The following is a 22,362-nucleotide window of genomic DNA, read 5'->3' on the forward strand; positions in this document are numbered from 1 at the left end:
GAAAAAGTCCCGGATAGTTTTCTGACAGGCATAGTTAGATCATCGACAGATCTGATACATTCCAGAGCCAGTAGAAGGGAAGGTAGGAAGAATTCAATGGCCAAGATCTGGGAGGTAAGAAGAATTTAGCCTTCTGGTACATAAACTCTTAACAAGCAACCTAAAAGTGACACAAATTCTTAACCTTAAAGACTGGCAAGCACATGAAGCCTGAAATGGGCAGCTATATCTGAATCTTACTAGTCCCTCAGAAAATTTACCTTTACCCTTATTCATTAGAAACTGGCATAAGATGCGATCAATGATAATTTTAAATTCAATGTCTCAGAAACTTGTTACAGTAATTTCCAAAACTTGTATCCAATGTATCAGTTGATTTATTGATTTTAATTTAATGATGTATTTCCTGGTTTTGTATCATGACCTGAGACAGCAGAGGTTCCCCACTTACCTTTCTAGGCCATCACTTCTAGGTTGCCTTCCAGGTTCTTATTCTCATCACATCCTCATCTCCTACCTTTGGAGGCAAAGGTTCACTAGAACTGCAGTATTGCACAGAGTATTCAAACGAGCACACATGCCTAACTCATATAAGGGAAGCATAATATCCATTGTGTTTACCATTTGAGTCCTTATCCAGTGTTAAGCTCTATTAGATTTTTGGACAGAAGCTGTTCAGTTAAAGATTTCACTGGGCGGCCTAGACTGATGCATCAGTCTTCCCTGACTTAGTCCTTTACAACTTCATAAAGTCAGCAAATAGTTTTGTTTTCTCTCACTATTCCTCACCTTGCTTTTACTGACATTAAGCCTAAAAGCTTCCACTGGATTCACCCCACTTAAATTATTTGACTTAATAGGAATTCTGTGAAATCCTCCTTGGTTGTGATCAACCAAACCAACTCACCTCATCGTGTTTCCTGTTTCCCAAACAGCTAAAAGGTTTTCAAGCACACAGAGTACTATCTAACCTTAGGTCACTGTATGGTTTGTCATTAACAAGAATTATTTATTTAAATCTACTTTTTGTTTACAGTCAGCTTTTGATGAATGACAATACTTGGCTACTCAACCCAAGACCTTTTAAAGTAATTTTAACGTAAAAAACATTGAGAAATATTGTTGGCTTGGCCTTACCATACTTTTACATACCTTTAAGTGTTTTGTTATCCTAGTTTTAAACTGTTTCACACAATTTTTCTATGACACAAGGTATAATACTGTGGATCAAATCATATGTTTTAACAACATATGTATATTTCTTCTCATAAGAGATCATAATGAGAAGTAAGAGAGTGCACATATTTATCAGCACATTATCTCTTCATACTCATGCTACTCACCATCTCTCTCACATCCATGATATGAGTGTGGTGCCACAGCACTGATTTTTTTTTTTTTTTTTAAAAGCAGTTCAGTCTTCAGCAGTATCTAGTCTTTATTACTGGAAAGATTTGTAATAGGATTCTTTCCAATTTTCCTGCCAAAGTCTAACAATTGTTTAAGTACTCTAGAGAAGGTTCATAAATTAAAACACTGAAAGTCTTCTAAGTTCTTAGAAACTTTGCTTCCACATACATAGATACATAACAAAAGAGTATTTGCAGAGAGACTAAAAAGAGCCTATTCTTCAAACATTCTAATGATAATTCAAGACATCATCAGTTAGAAGCATTTCATTAAATAGTCCTTTTCCCCTAGGTATAGTAGCAAGTGTTATATATGGCTGGGGCAAAACCAAAAAATTCTTAAACGCATATTCCCCACGGTGAAAAAGTTTCTATTTCCATATGAAGTTTCCAAACTACTTTGATAATAGCCTCCAGATGGGAGAGGGAGGATTCTTTGTAACCAGCTCACTCCTGTGTGATAATTAATTTCCTCTTCTAAAAAGGAGGTGGTGCTGGAAAAGAACAACAATGGCATTTTCATTTCTACTGTGAATTGACTGTAAGGATTCATTTTGAAGTGAATATTTAGGCTCAGTTCTCACAACAAAATCATGTGTTAAAGTTTCACATTAAAACACAACTAGAGGGCTATGCTTCCAGCAATACTGATGTTTTAAAGACTATATCCATGTCCATTTCTACACCACAGTGCAGGTGCATCCCATGGTACGTCGCAGTCTTCCTGACTCAGTCATCCAGAAGCAGGGGGTGTATAAAGCACATCATACTCCCTTTTCTGCTTGTGTTCCAAAACAACAAATAAATGAGACCAAAAAAAAGCTATTTTTTTCTAAGAAAACAGAGTTTTTCTATTTCAGCAATCTTGTGAATTGTGGCGAGTTGAACACTTGCTATACTTACTGAAGCAGAAAATTATGCAAAATATTTGTACCTTGATCTTTAGCTCTGATTGCACAGTCTGCGACAGTAAGAGAAGAAAGAAATTAAAATTTCTTTCATGGAACTTATTAAATAACTGGCAATTACACATAACACCATCATACTCAGTAACACAAGGAGGTATCAAGGTGAACAAGAAAATACTCTTCAGCCATGGCATTCATTTTCTGGTTTCTTTAGGAGCCAGATTACACTGAGCCTTAGGACTGAACATTAGGAGGCAAATCATGTGAAACCCTAGCACGAACCCATATCTAGTGACAAAACTATACTGAAGAGTTTTGTTGATGCGCCTATCATCTACTGGAGCCTTAATACAGGACTGTCATACTAACAACCATTATCTAGAATGCAGAAGATGTGGGTTTCCATTCCCATGTGAAAGGCTAGACAAAAATCAGAACTGTAAAAAGTTTTGGTATTTCACAATCAAAACTAATACTATCGACCAGCAACAACAACAAAAACCCCCTAACCAACAGTACATCACACCAGAACCTCCTCCCCAGAAGGCTCTGGCTGACACGGGCATTCCTGTTCATCTTACTGCAGCAAACTTCAGCCAGCAGCTGGTGGTATACCAGCTACTGCACCTACCAAACCAGATACACTTCTGCAAAGAATTTCTATTCAGACAAATTAGCTTTCTCCAATGAAGCACTATTTTACCAGAAAACTTTGCTATCTGTTGAGCACTATTATCTATATTAACACACACAAAAAATTTTTCTCTTTAGGCAGCTACCAAGCTCAAAAATAAGGCATTCTAGAATAGACTGAAGGCAAAATGCAGAAATTTGCTTACTCTGTGTGTGGCTGGTGGTTTCATTCTATTTTTAAGTAGCCCCATTAAAAACAAAGCTTCTGGAAATTCTTAAAGCACAGGAACAAATTGGTGTGTGAAAAATTGGACCTGAAATGTATTTGGAATGGTTTCCTGGCTATAAGTCTTATTTAATTCTTTAATATGGAGGAAGAAAATTATGTATAATTAGTACACAGAAAGTATTGTATTGGTAGAATTCATTTAATAATTTTAAATTGTTTTACTCTGGATAATGACAAGTATCCCTAGTAATAAATACTGATTTCTGATACATGTTAAAAGAATAAAAATATATTTTTAAGGAATTTTCCATTTTAAAAATTTTCTTTAAAATTATATAAGGATATGAACGTCAAATCCACAGTGCTCAACAACAGGATGATACTACAGACATAATGATTATATGTAGGATATTCAGTTTCTGAGAAATAAGCATGGAAAGGTAGCAAAGAATAATATGAAAGTCTTCAATAAATTTAACTTGTAATATTACCATCATAATTGCCAATATTAAAAGTGTGGAAATATTTCAATTTTACTATATTATTTACAGAAAACATTTTGGAGGACTTTACATGACAGTATTTAAAATGTTATTTTTAATGTTTTTACTCTTCATTTTATGATACAGTATTTCACACAAGAATGTAGACTTTTCCATTTGGGGTATGGGAGTGAGATGCATTTGTACATCCAGGGAAAAAGCAAAACTCAAAAAGGCAAAGGCAGGAGACTGAGGAAAAGAAAGGAAGGTAAAAAAACCAAAATAATTTTGCCCATGCATGTCTCTCTCTCGTATCTGTTTTTATTTCTTGGATCTGGATGTTTACACCCAATCAGCAGTCACAGGACTATGTTTTCACTTGGTTCTAACTTTGCTAAACATTTTAATAATATTTTCAAGCCATAGAGCTACAGTGAGCTGATCAGAAACTATGCCCCATCCAAAATATGTATTGTATTTCCAAAACCAACATTTTTTGTCTGCCTAATTAAAGAAAGAAAAACAATGACTGCTTTTACAGGGCTCTACTATACCTTTCTGGATTAGCAATACTATTTCAGAGGTTAGTAAGCCACCTCCCAGAGTTGCGGTGGCTTTGTTGATTTTCTGCAGTTATTTTACCTTTGGGCTAATAAAGTCTTGTCTGGGAATCCTTCTCTAATATTTTGAGAACTTTAAGTAACTCCTGATTTCCTCCACAAGAGTTCTGCAACTATTTTGCCTATCGGTTCCATCAAATTCTTGCCTTGTGGATAGCTAGAATATGCCCGTAACTGCTGTACCTGTCCCTCAACATTCCTCATATGTAATCACAGTTTTAGAGCTACTGATTTTGCCAAGATAAGAAGCAGGCAATAAATGAGATTTAAAAAAAAAAAAAGCCTTGTATTAACAGTTTGTAAGAATATTTTCAAAACACATCTGACTTTTTTTAAGAAGTTCCAATAAGGAGTCGTCTTGTACTAAAACTTTCTTAGTGAAATATGTAAAGATCACTGATGTCCCCCAAATTAGAGAGCACTGCAATTTCCTTTCTTTGCTAGAAACAGAATTCAGAGGAAGACTTCATGCTATGACCATTCCCACTACAGACATCAGGTACACACCGTTGGACAAATTCCCCAGACCATTCCTTGGTGACTCTACTCATATCACCTGCATTGCGCAGCATTTTCCCATTTTAAATCCACATTCACTTCTGCTTTATTTTGAAGCTCTCCAGTTAGTATAACAATTCCATTATCTAAGAAAAAATATGGGATTTTCTGCAGAAAAATCATATAACTATGCAAGGAAAACTCAAATCAGGCAGACTTCTCAAAGCCTGAAAAGTCATTGTATATGATTTTTATTTAAAAATACACTATTTATATATTTAATTTATATATTTAAATACACTATTTAAGTTCAGTCTCAGAGTTAAGGACGCTGAATTTAGATGAAAATAACATTTCACTAAACTATGTTGCTGAAATCAGCAACCTGCAAGTACTAAGTATCATTTAAATAGCTGCCAGCAACATTCTTATAAAGAATGCCTAAAACAGGAATCACAGAAAATTTTTAAAGGTCCAACATACTTTAAAAAGGCACTTGAAGCATAGTAGCTCTTTATTTGCAAAACACTTTGTCACGTTCAACCAGAAAAATCACTTATCCTCTACATGACAAAATTTGAGAAATTTCAATGCCAAAAGTACAAAACAATGTAAAAGTCAATCCACTTCTTGAGGTTGTGCCCCTAAAATTACTTTAACACCTAGTTTAATAGTTTATTAGAAGTCAAATATTTTGTTATTACCCACTAAATTTTACAGTTTCTAAGAGTCTCATAGTACAGTTATTTAAACTTATTCAATAAATTCTACCAATACAACAGTACCACTGTCTGAAGATGGTGCATACACTGCAGCGGCAAGTAACTTGCCTTCATTTGAAATAGCTAGAAGATGCGGCTGATGCCCTTTGTAAGAACAGACACCTGAAACAACACTAACCTGTCCCCAAGCACAAACATAAATTTGGTACTCATTGGTAGAGGATTTGGTCATTTCACAAATGTCTGCATCTGTGACGTAGAGACAGTGCCAAAGAGAAATCTGAGAAGCTTACAGAGAAGGCAGCAAGCCTTGGCCTAAAAAATTATGATCGCCCAGAACACATAAGAAAATGCACACTTCATCAAGAATACTGGATTGAAGTGGCCTGAAGCCACAAGCAAAAATAAGGCCTTGTTGTTTAAAAATGATCTTTGGTTTTGTTTCTCTGACTCAAAAATTGAACAGAGACTCAACCTCACTTGCTCAGCTGCAGTGACCTCAGAACAGCAGTCTACATACATGTGCTGGAGATTTAAAAATCAGCTAAAACATAAAAAAAATTATAAAAAAACAATGATTGGGAAAATTGAAAAAGGGAAGGGAAATGTTACCTATAAAAAGACACAACAGATCTCTCTCACATACAAACTCTACAGGAGAATGATAACTAGTTGACCAGGTGATTGTCAAAATAAACCACTTGATCTTTCTTAAGCGTACATGAGACATTAGGTAAGCACAAAATTTAAGTTTTCTTATCCAAAAACATTCTAGACTATAGTTATTGCCTTCAGGTCCTGAACCCCACATAAAATTCTTACGTTTGTCTTAAGCTTGCATATACAAGACTTAAAATACATGAAGTTCCATTGTTTTTACTCTTCAAAAGCCAAAACAGGATGAAACTCAGTTTCATTCATGTTCTGTAGGTTGTTTTTCTGGGTTTTTTTGTGTGTTTTGTTATAATTTTTTTTTTTTAAATCACCTTCATGATCATAGCATACAGGTCAGTAGTATACTGAAATGAGTTACTAAAAATTGTGGAATGTTATCTTGCTATGTTTGTTTTCTCACCTTTCCATCCTAAAACCAAAAATGTAATAGTGCAATATTTTATTCTGATTGAATTGGTGTTGTTGGCTCTTTTGTTTTGCTTTTAATTCAAAATCAAAACATTCCGCAACATGTCTTCATAGCAAGAAAGGAAGACTTCAGAAGTGCACTTTGGCCTACAGATTGTGGAGGTTTGCAACAGCCTTCAATAGCTGCAGGAGTTCATTGAACATCCTAAAAATGCTGTTGGCCAAGATTTATGGTCAGGAAACAAAAGCTGTCAACTATAATCTTTAGGGCCTAAAACTCAGGCATTAAACTGAAGGCATTTAGCACCTTAAAGAAAAGGGTTGAAAACTAATATTTGACTATGAGTTTTACAGGAAATTAGCGTAGAAGGAGACATCAACAAGTTGCTGCCCAGGTAACTTATACTGAGGAAAATAATTCAGTATTTATGTTAGATAGTCCCAAAATACTGATGAGATTAACCACAGAATTCTGTTCCAGATGTTGAGAATAAATAACCATAACCTGGATAGGGCTGAAATTCCTACCCAAGTAGAGAGGCCAGAAGGTGTTACTCCCAGATGCTATTATTGGCAGTTTCCTCACCAGTGGTAAGTACTTCCCTGCACTAAGGGCCAAAAAGAATTAAGTACTAAAGGGAAACATCCAGCAAAGGAAACTGAAGGATGGAGAAAAACGCTTCAGGCTGCCCACCTGAAACCACTGCCTTGCTCAGCTTTAACTTTAAGTCTCCATCTTTTGCCAGAGCTCTGACTGCTCACACACAGGATTATCGTGATAGTGGTAAAATCATGGGGTAACATTCAAATCAGGTAGTGGCCACCTCCATATGGTTGACAATGTGTCTAGAACATTTGTTTGGAATTTGCTTAGGAGCTGCTTTCAGATGTCAAAAGGAGGACTTCAGAAGACAGTTGATTGTTGTGAAAGTCAGGTATTGACAAGCCAAGCAGTAGAATAGTAGTTTTCCATCACTGAATATGCTCTTCCAACTTCAGCATTTTGCATCCTGTATGCTTATCACTTACTTCTCTTTGGTGAGAAAGCAGTATCTCCTAGTCAGCAATCTCAGAGAAGCCCAGGAAAACCAGAACATCTTCCCCCCCGCCTCCTTATTTTCAGTATGACAGTTTTGCATGCATTCTGGTCTGATTAAGACAGTACAAACTCAGTTTATAGTAAAATTGATATTAGCCTCCATCTGGCTTCCCTTTGCAACATGATTATTATCTAGAATCAATGTACCCAAGTTTCTTTGTGTTGGTCAAGCCTCTGAACATTTCATCCATTGGTCATGAATGGTATCAGTTACTCACAATTTTTTTCACATACCATCAAAGACTTGAAACATAATTAGAGATTTTGAATCAAGACTCAACTAAGGTCTCCAGAATTTATTTACAAACAAAAAGACTGAACCCCAGGAATCCCAATATACTACTGACTGGTGAATATATGCAAAGCATATCCACACATTCATTTCTTAAGCATTATTTTGATGGTTTCTGAACTGGAGATTACAAATAAAGGTTTACTTTAATAATAATACAAAATGAAACAACTAAAAACAACAAGCCATAAACCCACTCAATAACATGAGATGAAATAAAATTATTTCAAAGTGAGGATTTGTATAATCAAAATTATCCATACAACTTCATCCAACAGTTTCTGGCAACATTCCCATGCAGCTATTTTCATAGAAGTTTCCATATACAAACTACTACTAGAAAAATGGGCAAAATTCAGTTCTAAGGTTGGCTGAAGTTTGGCAGCTACAGAATTTCAACACATACACCACCACAAAAGTGCTAGCTCCTTGTAAACAGTGTCTCTTTGAAGAATAAACAAAATTATGTTCAAACGTTTTTCAACAGCAGCCAGATTTTCTGCCTATCAAGGAGTCCTTAACAATATATTCTGCACAACTCTCAGACCCTGAAGTGTAAGAAATATCAGTTAAATGAGTAACACTTAAAGAAGAAGGGTTTTCACCTTCTACAAATAATTCTGGAAGAGCTTGATGTGCAACAGTAAACTCGTGGTCTGTCCCTGATATGAGCCCTGTGGAGTGTTAATAATGCTGGCTTTGGGATGACACAAAAGAAGATTTTACTACTTGCATTTTACCAGTTCATGCTTGGGGCAGGTGGAGGAAGCTATTTACGGAGCCTGTCTGCTGGGTATTACAATTTTTTTTGAATGTGTGATTATCTGGAAATAAGACATTAATTTCTGTCTATGTGTACATATGCACACAGATATTACTGTACAGACAGATATACATCCTGTAAGTTAGCACAAGTCTTTGTTTAAAGAACAATCGACTACAGCAGGCATTAGGGAAAAAAAATGAGAGCTGGCATGAAGAGAAATCTGTTTGCTAGCACTGGCCTGTACCACCTACTCTAGTTCAAGTCACAGCACAAGACTCAGTAGTTTGGACTGCAGAACAGGAAAAGACCAGTCTAAACATCAAAGACCACATCTCATAATCATAATACTGGTACAGAACTGTGAGCCATCGGCCTTATGGAGGCCTGAAAGATACTGAAACCTCAAATTCTTTCTTTTGTACAAATGGGAAAGACAGTAAGGGGAAAAAAGAGCAAACCAAACATCCTAAAGAAAGGAAAAGTGTATGTAAGTACCTCCACCAAATATTGCCACACTAATTCTCAATTCCAATACAAAATCAATTTATTTTGAAAGCAATCATGTATTAGGATGAATGGTATGATCTATTACAGCAGCCAGTCAGCTAAAACATTAGAAAATTCATTGTGGACTCCACAACATTCACATTAGTTCAAAATTACTGCCACCAGCACAATCCGCACATTTGCGTATAAACGCAGCACTGTTTTCAGTTGTTTCTAACGTCCTCCTCTATCTTAGTTTCTTTTTCAGATGTGGAAGGGTAGCGCATCATTCACTGCACTTTCATTTGCAGCTCTCCAAAACAAGGGACACACTTCATTTTTCATTTTGTATATAGTGCCTCACCAAATTGGGGGGCGGGGGGGGAATGTTTGTAGAATTTCTTAAGGTGCAGTTTTACGGCAGTGTGGGTGAACCCAAATCTGTCAGACCTATCCCTCCATTATTCTAGCACACATGCAACTGATGAGTGACATTACTGAAAAATCCCTTTTTCTGGCCAGGTTAGATCCGCTTCTTGAACCAGGTCACTACATGGCTGTAAAAATGCACAGGGGAAGGTGGGACTGCTTTGGCCCAATCTTGGGGTGCAGCTTAATGAATCTTTAAGTTGATTTAATAAGGTCAAACCCAACAAACACAGTGTTCCAAATTAAGCTGTCACTGCAAGTAACAGTTCTGCCACCCCAAGATTGTCATACAGCTGCTGCCAACACAAGGAGGGGGTAGTAGGCAAGTGCGTAAGTCACATTGATCCAAATGAAAACTAACCTGGAAAAAATAAGTGTTTTTGAATCAGATCACTTCCGCAATCCAGTATCCTGCAGGCCACAGACACACCTGGGTTGGCACATGGAAAAGGATGGCCCACAAGCAAGCAAGAGTACTTCACCGGCTCAAAGTGCTGGCTTTGGTGTTTGCGCTTCCACACATTCCAGTAGAGTGAAGCACACCAGGGTTCGATTCAGGGCAATCCTCCAGCAACTGGTGCAGCAACTCCATCCTTTCCAACTATACTACTTTCCCCCTTCCTGCCTACAGTCACTATGCGCCTCTATTTTTTACTTTTCTCCTCTTACTCTTCACAAACTTGATTTGTTTCTATGACTTTGAGAGTGCTGCTGACTCACATAAGGCAAACAACTTTGAATCATTATTCTACCTGAACAGCAATGGCAGCAGCGGTAAAGATGTGTAGCTGTTTCCTTCAGTAGCAGTGTCAACTTAAGAGTACTCAAAGTAGTCAGGTGTAACAGTGTCAGGATTACAAGCTTTCAAAACACAATTCTGGCACTCTGTAAAGAGGACTTGGGTTTTTTTTTATTTTATTTTATTTTTTGATAAACTAACTTGCTTTTCGCTATGTTAAAATACCCGCTATGCAGGTCAGCTCAGATTACTAAGCTGACTCGCAATACTCTGCAGAACTAACCTGTCATTACTTAGCCCTCCTCCACCTTTTCACCTTCCCAATGAAATTATTTTTGCCCCTAGTTTTGTTTTCAAGCAGAAGATTGATAAAGATGATGAAAAGTGGTGGGAAAACTTTCAACAAATCCTCTAAAAATGCTAGCAATTAATATTTTCCTCATTGCTAAAATTTTGAGGCTAGTTTTAAAATTAATTTTATGGGGATGCTGCATGATGCCAGCCTTTTAACCAAAGTGTTGACAGGCATTAAATCAGATAGTATACAGAAGATTAAAACTCAACACAGCCCACATACAGACTGAAGTTGGAGTGACTCTGAAGAGTCTCAAGACAGTGTGAATTAGGGCACAGCTCCACAGTACAATTCCTCAGGAGGAAGAGCCAGTGTAAGAGAGTCCCTGAAGATGTCTCTCAAACCAGCTTCCCTGCCAGATAAAATGTAGTGGAGAACTCCATCCTCACAGATGTATACGGCTATCAGAAACCAATTTTAGCATTGGAAATGGAGTGGCACACAGAGCTGCAACTCTAGGATGAGTATGCTTTAATCTACATAACAAATCCAACTCAGATCAGAATGCTCCAATTTGCACAAGAACAATAGGCAAAGATGTCAAAATGAAACAAAATTAAATGGCAGCCTTTTTACTTTGTAAACTGACTGAAGGTGTTTTAACCTTTAAAGGGAAACAAAGGCTAGGATTGAAAGAGCGTAACTTTGGAAAACATTACACGCCACCCCCACTTTCCCAGATGAGGTTTAGAAACATAGCCTTTAACTCAGTTTTCACTCCCAGTTCAAAGAGGTTTTTTTTAACAATTTACTAGGTTTTCTACTGACCTACTTCAAGTTGTACCAATGCGTATATATTCTACAAAGATACAGTTTTTCTACTTGGTGAACCTCCCATTTCCTAAAGCAAAATTCTCATATTTTACAGCAGTCTAGACTACCAGTTCCAACTGGAACAAAGCTGAAGTCTTATTTCCAGATTTCCCTATTTCCCTTAGGCTGTAGAGTTATGCCTACTTTCATATTCTACATACATTTGCTAAGAAAAAATGTCACTAGCAGCTCACGAATGCAACTCCTAGACCTTCATTTACTGACTTCACACAAGCAAAAATAGCACTTCTTTTCTTGCCACTGGAATTTTACTGGCGATAGCAGAAGTGGAAGCTTTAGAGAAGAGATGGATTAGAAGTTTTTCAGAAATAGTGACACATGCCAACTACATTTACAAAGGATGACTGAATAAGGTATTTATATAAACATGTATTTTCAGCAAAAAGCTTTAAAGTTCCCTTGCATTTCTTTGTTTTGCTTTGTAAGTGAATGAATGTTAACTCTGCAGCAATTCAGTGCTGAGAACCACCTGTCAAAAACCAAACATATAGGGTAACTTTTTCCATACACACCCCAATGCTAATTCTGTTTCTACCATCAAAAGTAAGTACCGAGTTTATTTCATTCTTATTACTGCAACAGCTTAAGAATTAAACTTCCCTTATTCTACAATACATTGCGCCATTGCGCAAAGGGACATAATTTCTGAATGATTCCTCTTCACTGTTTCATATAAACAAAGTTTTTAAAGAAAAATTGTATAATTTCTGACTGACTAGGACATCAGTACTAAAGCCCACAGAAAGGCACTGCAGTCAGTGAGAGTTCAGTGATCCAGTATCAGCTTTTACTCTTTTAAATTACAAGAAAAGAACAATTTTTATATTCCTCAAAATTTGATTTCAAATAATTCCCTACTAAATTATGAATATGGTTTGATTAAATTTCAATAATGAGTTTATTATGGAGAACCATTACTGCATTTTGGATAATTAGGTACCTGCATACATTTTTGAACAGTAACAGAAGAACAACACAGTTAAAACACAATGATATTAAAATAACAGGATTTACCCTACTTTGACTACTCTATCTAAAGGTAAGAGTAAAAATTTTAAGGGTAAATACCCAACAGCATTTTCCTTCCATTGAATTAGTAACACAAGTAAAGTCAATCAGTTTATTTTTTTCAAGGAACAACTTATTCTAACAAAATTCTTTTCACATCCACACTATGGCATCATCATAAGGCTCAAACTGCAAACTTTCTTTATATTAAGCACTTCCTAAGTTCAACTCTACTTTCACTGCACACATTTTGCTTTAGCATTTCTACCATAATCATTATTCTAAGCAGCCACAATAAACAGAAAAAAGATTATGTAAGAAAAATACTATCGAAAATATTAATTAAAGAACTTAGTGATTGTCTTTTGAGATTTTTAGCTACTTTTGAGTGGTTTTCTTTTTTTTTTTTTTTTCATTTTTGCTTTACCCTTTCTGTAATAGCATATCACATAAGTCATTTTCATCAAGATGATCAAGGAATGCAGGTATCATTTTTAGTTGTTAAAAACCCACCACTTCAAGTTAAAAAATTAGTAATATTTTCAAATACCATGCACAGCCCTCTACCAGTCTGTGGGTGAAGAGAGTATTAAAAAGTTTTTGTGCTTTATTTTAGCTATCTCCTTTACTGCTGCTGTATGAAATTAGTTTTATCATAAACAGCAAAATTAACCATGGCCGGTTTCCAACAGATCTGTTCCCCATCACTCTCCTCTGAGAGAGGGGTGCCAACTCGGTCCCTTCTGCATCCTTCATTCTCATCCTCCTGCACTACCTGCCCACTTCCCTCTGGGTGCTGTACCTGGTGAGATGGGGAGGGGGCAGCACATCCCCTACAACATTTGTAACAATTAGTTGAATTTATTCCAGCTAGCACACGGGCTGCTGCCTTTTGAAACGTTTAACAGTGCTGGTCCATTTTCCTTTGCATAAACAGAATTCGGAAGTCTCTATTCTGCTCAGCACCAATTAGACAAATCTTGCATCTCTGAAACCTTTGCCCAACTGCCAGCAAGTTTTGAACTAATGTAACTTCAGGGCAGATCAGTAACAAAGAAATTAGACAGGCTGATCAGATTAAAACCTTATTTCATTAGAAAAGCAAGCTAAAAACATTTGTCCAGACAAAGCACTATCACATACACAAAGTAAACTGAAAAACACAAATATGTTTTACTTCGATTTTTGAGAGAATAATTCTCAGGCGCTTAAAACTACAGTAATAAGATTTTCATAATAAGTACAAGTCTGAAGTTGGTCTTTCGATGGTCTCTCACGTTAGATGTAGTGATAAAATAGTTTGAAGTTCAGTAAGTTACACAATATTAAAAAAAACATTGTAAACCTGCAGATCTCCTGCAGATCTAAAGCTATTCCCTGATAGTCAATCAGGTTATTTCCGCAGAGAGCCATAAGAAAGACAGAGACTACAACTGCAGCGGAAAGGGAATTCTTTAATGACTGCAAGCAAATGCTAATACTACTAAACACTAACATAAGTACTTTTTTTCTTTTAAGCATGTGTATTTTTCAGGTGATGTAGCCAGCAATGAAGGGCGGGGGGGAAGACTCCAGAAATATTTGATTTCTCCAAACTCCTTCTAAAATGTTCTTTCTCCTCCTTCACCTTCAATGTCTGAATCACTTAAAAAAATAATTTGTAAATAGAAAAGACGTATGTCTCTCTTAATGCTTATGAACATATTTTGCCAGTACAAAACTTTTTCTCTGCTTCAACAGTTTGGAAAGTTTTGATAAATCTCCTGGAGACAGATGTCATAATTTCTACCATGAGGTATTAAAATACAACACTAAAAACATAATATAAGGCTTAAAATTGCCAATGACTACCAAATAGTGTTTCAGCAAAAAGTGACAGGCTCTATTCATGGAAGACTATTTAGAGTACCATTAAGATTAGGTAATATAACTGAACAGCTAGAAAGAAATGGGAACTCACTTGAGAATAACTAAGACATTAAAAAGGCTGACCAGTCTTCACAGAAAATTTGAATGGGATTTTCCCCCATCTGCAGCTCCGATATCTCCATCAGATAAGTATGTATCATCTGTCTCACATAAATAAAACATGTTTAGGATATCCCATGCTATCTAGGTACCACAAAGTTTTCAACCTTCATTTCTAAGCAGGAACATATTTCCTGCCAATTTTATCTTTGTTTACCTTTAACAGTACTTCATCATGCTTAAGACATCTTTGCAACAGCCAAATTCTGATGTCAGCACAGCAGTGGGAATACAGTTCATTAGTTTACTGCAGCTGCAGAGCCAGCAAACACACATTGCTTTGAGTGACACCAATAATAAGCATATGTTTTAGATTTCTAAGTAACAATGGTGATTAAGAAGATATTGCAGTCTGGAAAAAATTCATGTATAAAGAACATTTAACATAGATTGGGGACTAGACAGAAGTTTGGTTTCGTTAACTACCAAAATGGCCATAATATATACTGTGAAAAAATGACCTGTTAATTATTTTGTCTGTTGTTTTTCTTTTTGGTAGCAAAAGATGCACATAGGCATTAAACAGACAAAATAATATGAATTGATTCAAGTAGACAAGGAAGAAAAGTAACCTCAGATGATGTTTGATTTCCCTTCCTATCAATCATTACCATATTACTGTCTGCAAACCAAGGGATAATTTTTCTTTCACTTCATAGTGCAGTTGTGAGATTAACGCTTCATTTATGAGTCTTTGAGCAGAGCTAAGGCTCCTGCTATTTTGCAAACTTACACATACAAACTCCTCATAAGAATGCAGTGATATGTCAAGGATTTTGTATCCAAACTTTATTTAAAATATTTGAATACACAAAAAGTCTCCCACATCATACCATAAAATACATACTGACAGGCACACTTACCTAAAGTAAGTGATTTATATGATTAAAGCATGTCACATACTAAAGACAACATCAGTTCAGCTCTGCTCTGCTGCAATCTTCCAGTATGACCTCAAGAAATATTTAGCCTTCAACAATTTTTTAAGTCTCAATTTCAAGGAATGCTTTCTTCAGGAGACAGGGGCAAAACCAGAAAATCCTAATTCACTATCTGTCATTCGTTATTTTGTATGTTTTTTATCACAGCAACTCTTATTCATCTCTTTTCCCAGGTAAACAATCTTATAATTCTCAAATCTCTAGTCAGTCTCCTCAATTCTAATGTTAATAAGGTATTTGGTAAGTGATTACATACCTTTTTTTTTCTTTTTCTTTAAAAAAAAAAACACACCAAAAAAACCCACCAAAACCAACCGACCAAAAAAAAAAAACCCAACCAAAAACTTGAAGCCATTACTTGATTCAGTCCACAGAAAGGACCTGCTCTGGAGTTAATCAAGGTGGTTTGGTAGAGGAGTGTATTGCCCAAAGGCCATCTTTCTTATTTATTGAAGCTGAAGACTATAACTGAAGGAAAACATTGCAGGTAAGGAATTTTATGCCATGTTTTAAAACATTTAAGCCTGAAGAATTGCATGCTAGCCTCCTACTTATTATGAAGTTTTTGTATGATGCTTGTTAAACAGCCTATAACAAAGTTTTCACAGAAAACATTTGTAATTTTCTAGGTTCTTACGCAGAGATGATGAGGCTTGGTTTACAGAAGCGCTAGGCACTCAGATATGTAACTGAAATCAAAGGAACTTGTGGTCTGAACATGTAAAGTGCAACAGAATGCACAGTCACTTCAGAAGCCACATTCTAGAAATGCCGAATCAGGCATATGAAGCCAGCTTGCTTTTCTTGGGTTTGGGTTTTACCCTTCCAGTAGCTCTTCAGTTCCCTATCTTTTAAACTGTGATTATCACATCCTCATCTCACAAAACAGCATCACCACAAGAATAAAATTAATAATTCCTTGAGGTTTATAATAGGGCATAAGGACTTCTGAACTAGTCTGTCCATTTTGGTGGTCAGTCATCAGAAGTTATCATTCCTAATTCAGCAACCTCTGTTTTTCCCTCCCTTTCAAATTGGGGCTTCGCTTCTTTCACAATATATTTATCTTATTGTTGCCGGGAAACCATTAGAATAATATTGAACATGTGAAATTGCCATTAATTACTGATGCACTTGTAACAAAAGAAAATTATCAGATATAAAAACAAAGGTTCTCATCATCAATCAATTTGAAATTCAGTAACATCTGGATGAACTGGGTGAGCCTATGTGATCTGTTTCTCTAAGGATTGATAAAATTGGGACATTTACAAAGCAAACAGCTAATATTCCATTGGAAAAAAAAATTAGAACAAGATTTCTTCTTCTCTGACTAGTGGCCTGTCCTAGTTAATGAAAAACTTGATTGTTACAAGAGTCAAACTAATTAAAAAGATTAAACTATGAGCAAAATCAAATTAGAAATTTGACTTTAGGCTTATGTGGCCAGCAATAGCTCAAGATCATTGCAAACTGCAGTCTGCAGTTAAATACAATTAATGGAAGTTTTAAAATTGTTAGAATAATTAACTGCGGATCATTTCTGTAACCTGGCTATATGACCTCCACAGAACTACTTATAATTCTTAAATATAAGCATGTAAGTACATGCAAGTCAGAGGTCTAAGCAATGAAAATACCCATGTCATTTAAGTCTTGCCAGCAAATAATTAATACAGTCCAACACACTTAATATGTATACCTTTTCCCCTCAAACAAACCAAATTCTAGTGTATGACACCATAGAAAATAGATTTTCTTCTCCCAGATGATACTCTAATTTGTATTTTTTTTTTAGTTTCGTTCAAAATAACTACTTAAGCATAACCAGGTCAGATCAAAGGCCCATCTAACTACACAATGTCAGAGAGTGGCCATTAACTTATGCAGAAATATCAGCGTGAGTAAAGAACAATTTTTTTTTCCTCTCACATACCTCCAGCCTACTTGAAAACTTTTAAGCAGCAAACAAGCAATTTTAACATTACGTAACAGATGCCTAAAAAACCACCTGTACATAATATGATAAATTATTTGCATTAACTATTTCTAGCAGTATGAGGATAATCTTCCAAAGATAAAGACACAACAGGCCCAACTACAAAGACGCCAACATCTAATAACCAGAGGAACACGAAGAAGACAATGGGAAGAAGGAGAGGGAGTGTCTGTTTCACTCTGGCACAAATACATATCAGATAACTAAGAAATGCCATGGGACAAGATAAGGAAGACTTTAAGGCACACTAGGAGTGCTAACTTCTCCAGATCATCACAAACTAGGCCTTGGGATAGGGTGGCTGGGGGAGAATTGGGGAGAGGATGGAAGGGTGAATGTGTGTGTCAAAATCAAAAGAAACTCTCACAGAAAATGCCTTGCCAGACTGTCACCATGGGAAAAGCAACAAGACTACTGGACTGATCAAAAAACAAAAGGAAAATCACTTCCCCAAACAAAACAAAAACCAACCAACCAACAACAAAAACCAAACACAAAAACAACAAAACAAAAAAAAACAAACCAGAAAACACAATACTAACCCCAGCTATGATAAAGAAGAACTACATCGCTATCAATAAATTCTAACCTATAAAACTCTTGATTTCACAAAACCAGGTTTTTACACTGCCTTAAACCTTTGTTAAAAATCTCCACGCTGAAACTAATTTATCACTTCTTTTCCTTCGGAAGGTTTCAGAATTTTTTTTTTTTTTTGTACTTTTGTATCTTTAGTGTCTGATTAAATGTGCTTTTTACAGATTTTATGAATTATTATGCTTACATGCTTACACTGTCAAAGGCAAAAGAAAATACTGCAGTATAAGTGTTTTCTTTTTTTCTACAGACTTGTCATACGCTTTACCAAACTGTATAGTTGTTCGTACAAAGATATATCTGAACTCGTCATTATGCATTATTTCTCTTACTTAAAAAATCTAGCAGGTGAGATAGTTTTGCAGAAACAATGCAAAAGTTCCCATCTCTATCTCAAAAGATAACATTTGCAAACTTTCACATTCAGATCGACCCTGAAGTTCCTTCAACACTCTAAGGCAGGACTGCCACAGAAAGAAGTTGCTTTTTTCCCTATGCCAGCACAAGTATTTGTGAGCTCTCATGATAAATCAGGCAAGAAAATGATTCAGGCTAAAATTCACACAGGTTTAGGTTTGGGTTTTTTTTCCTCCTAAGTTTTAACCCAGATCTGTTCACCCATCCGTTTTGGCATATGGCAAAAAAAAAAAAAAAATGCTTGTAGAGAGGGTACAGAACAGAGTTTGGGACAAGCAGTAGAGAGCGCCACTTCTTTCAGTGGCAGCTCTGGCTTTGCCTACAAAGGCTGTTTAAGTCAGCCTCTGAGAAAGTCAGGATTTATGCATTTTGGATTGATGGGGCTATTTTTAGTATGTCTGACAATTAAGTACACTAATATCAATCTGATTCATAATGATTACAAGGTTTAATATAAATGACATCAAAATATTCTCTTGTGACCAGAGAAAGTTATATCTGAGACGTAATAGTTTACTGACAACAATATACAAGTCTGGTGTTTGACAAGGCAGTAAAATACAGTCAATTTGGAAAAATTTCGATAGTCATAGAGAAGCTTTGCAGCAAAGCAGATGCTGAATTTCTAAAACTTCTTTCAACCTTCAGCTGTCTTACAGGAGGAAATATAATATTGCTAGTGCAGTTGTTCTCAACTTGTATTTAGTTGTTGGCTCGATTTTGGAACTGAAGGAGGACTACTTGGGTGCCTTAGAATTGTTTGTTGTTTTCCACTTCTATCACTTGGTTAAATAAAATTTACCACCTCTCCCCACAAGCCTTACTAAATTGACAAGCATCTGACTTACAGCCCTAAAGCCAATCTCTATATAACTTGAACAGATAAACTGTAAAGAGGAATATTACCCTAAGAAAAAAAAAAAAATATTTTTTTGTAGTCAAAGTACAGTAAGCCTCAACTCTCCGTTATATGCTAGCTGCCTAGTTTGGTTAAGCTTAATTGCATCTATTAAATGGACACTTGTCCCCAGCCATAGCACACCACAGTTAAAATCGTCATTTCTTCAATAGCTGAAATTATACATTGCATACCATCCCACTCTAAGAAGACACCGACCCATCAATGTAATCTAACACAGCAGAAGCCACCTTTGACTCCATTAAGCACCTGAACTGGTGTTTCATTCATCATACATATGCAATCCAGAGGCTTTTCCTTTCTACACCACTCAGAAGGTACATGTTCATTTTAAAATTCTCAATACTGCCATTTTCAGGACAGTGCTAATGTTATCATACAGATATATCAAAACACTGTAAAAGAATCTGGTCTACATTTTATTACCCACAACCCCAAGCAGAAGGAGGAAAAGGATAGAAAAACATTCTTTTTAAAAGTCCTTGGCACAAAAGCTGCTGCTCAGGCACTCTGGGACAGGTGCCCAGAACGTCTCAAGTTCCAATAATAAGAAAAGCCTTCATTACAAGAAGAGGTCTGGACCCAAAAATGCAGATGTGATATCAGTAAAGTTGCTAATAAGGACTCAAATTTGTAACAAATTAAGTTGACCATGACTTCAATAAGCTAAAAGAACAGAAATTTGTAGGAACTGACCCAAACCCGGGTGGCCAAAACACCAAGCTACACACGCATCTTCTGTAAGAGACACACGGAGCATCTTTAGATTATGCATGGCCAAGAAGGCGGCAAAAGCCCTACAGTTTCAGGGACTAATCCATGCCTGAATTTGTACATTCTGCTAAAGCTGGCTTTTATCATTGTCATATTTAAAGTTGTGGAAAGTTATCTTTTAACTGAACAAAACTCTTTCAAGCATTTTCATCCCAAGCACTGCAACATCATAATATTCCACATACCAAAATGAATTTGTTTTTATAAATCTAGTTGATATCAAGAAGCATGGATTTCATAAATGAAGATTATATATGTCTATACAAAAACATAAAGAAAAAAATACTTGTTCCCATTTAAAGTTAGTCTACAGTCTTGAGGTCATCTGAATTCCTTAACAGTAGTTCATAAGAAAATGACAGAAAAAATATCTGCTGTTAGCCTGAAAATTATGTCCAACACACACACATGATTCCAGCAAAACGTATATGCATGACTTTGAAATTCTATTATTCCTATTATCTAGGAATGGCACAGCTCACCATTGCAAGTTCTCCAACTGGGACAAAATTAAATACCCATTTCAACAAGCACCTCAAAACTGCACTCCTCCCCATTCCACACAGACTTTGATTCAAAGTCTCTGTCCAAACAATCAAACTCTAGGATCTTCTCCTGTAACTGGCAATACGCCACTGGAGTTTTGAAAATACTAAGCTGGACTTGTCCATTCAGTAATTTTCAAAACTGTAATTGGACAACAAGACTTGTTTTCAAAGAAACAACTGATGTGCCTTGCTGCTTTGAAAGCAAAGCACAGAGCCTACATTCTCTTCACATCTATAGGCAAAAATTTTTCAATGTACTAACTGACTAGCCAAGACCATGATTTCTATTTTTCAATCTTTGTGGGGTCACTGTTGTGATGGAAAACAGATGATCAGATGAGAGAGTATCTCCAACGTCTAAAAAATTATTACTACGTTTCCACCCTGGGCATGGGACCAAATCCCAGGTTACGACAACTTTCTGGTCCAAAGACCATGGTGTTAACAAATGAGCTGTGCCAATATTTGATCGATGCTCACCTTTATTCTCTATTGTCAGCATAGAGTTAAGAAATAATACTACTGTATCACAGTAGTATTTCATGTTTCCAATGAAAAAAGGGATTAAAAAAATAAAAAATGGAGATAAGCCTCACAGTCCCCCAGGATGCTGTCAAGCAAGCAGAGAAGATGCTTTTGTAACAGTCCCTTTTGCTTATGAAAATTTAGCAACTTTGCCAAGCACCAGTTATACTGAATAGGAAAGAAACAATATGTATTGTATTAAATTGCAAAATCTGAGGCAGGTTTTACATACGAAACAATTTCAAAATACCATCTACAAACTCGAGAAATTCATTTTTGCTGTTTGTGAACAGTGCTACTACCTTTTCAGTCAAGATTACCCTTAACTAGATCTACTCGTTTCCCCTGCTCAACTACGCTTGCTCAAAGTGCTGGAGCCCACAAAAACCTCCTAGCTCGTGAGCAAAAATTTTCAGTAACATATCCTGCAATTATTACTTATGATTCCACTTCAGATCTCTCCCCAAAAGTGTGGATGTATTTGACGTACAAATTAGCAGTTTAATGTATCAACTCTGGCTTTGAGACAACTCGCGAAAGTAAAGTCACGAATTTAAAAAATGCTCACTCTTTTAAGGGAAAGCAAGGAAGTAATATCCCCATAAAGGTCTACAGGCAAGAAGGAGACATTTCAATTATGACAAGGGAACTCCGGCAGTTCTCCTTTCCAGTGATGAAATGTTTACCTTGAGAAGCAAAAGTCTCGGGGAAGGGGGTGGTGGTCAGGATTGCTCACCTTTAACCGTTTAACCACCTCATCGTTGGTAATTTTGTCCGTAATCTCCTTCACTCCGGGAGGATAGTAGATGATTTTACCGTCGGCAGCAGGTTTTGGTTGGGTAGCAGGGAAGTCCATCCTGGTGCTGCTGGTTATAAACTTTCCGTCTCCACAGTCCTCTACCGGCCTCTATCGGTCAGAAAACAAAAGTTCAGCAGAATGGAAACGACTTTCTAACCCTCTTTTTCCATTTCTCACCCTCAATTCGCAGAAGGCCCCGGTTACACCCCGCCGGCTGCGCCCC

General features: G+C 36.4%; 1 protein-coding gene across 3 annotated transcripts in view; it reads right to left on the minus strand.

Moving 5' to 3' along the window:
* The window catches only part of PDS5A (PDS5 cohesin associated factor A), an 84,457-nt gene extending 62,214 nt beyond the window's left edge, over positions 1-22,243 (minus strand). For all 3 annotated transcript variants that reach the window (XM_010574454.1, XM_010574451.1, XM_010574450.1), the window contains exon 1: positions 22,077-22,243. In XM_010574454.1, coding sequence (XP_010572756.1) covers positions 22,077-22,196 — 120 coding nt within the window. In that variant the 5' untranslated portion in view covers positions 22,197-22,243. The remainder of the gene's footprint in view (positions 1-22,076) is intronic.
* Between the last annotated feature and the right edge of the window lie 119 nt (positions 22,244-22,362).

This window comes from Haliaeetus leucocephalus, unplaced genomic scaffold (genome assembly GCF_000737465.1).
Source record: "Haliaeetus leucocephalus isolate CR32 unplaced genomic scaffold, Haliaeetus_leucocephalus-4.0 Scaffold439, whole genome shotgun sequence".
NCBI classification, from domain to species: domain Eukaryota; kingdom Metazoa; phylum Chordata; class Aves; order Accipitriformes; family Accipitridae; genus Haliaeetus; species Haliaeetus leucocephalus.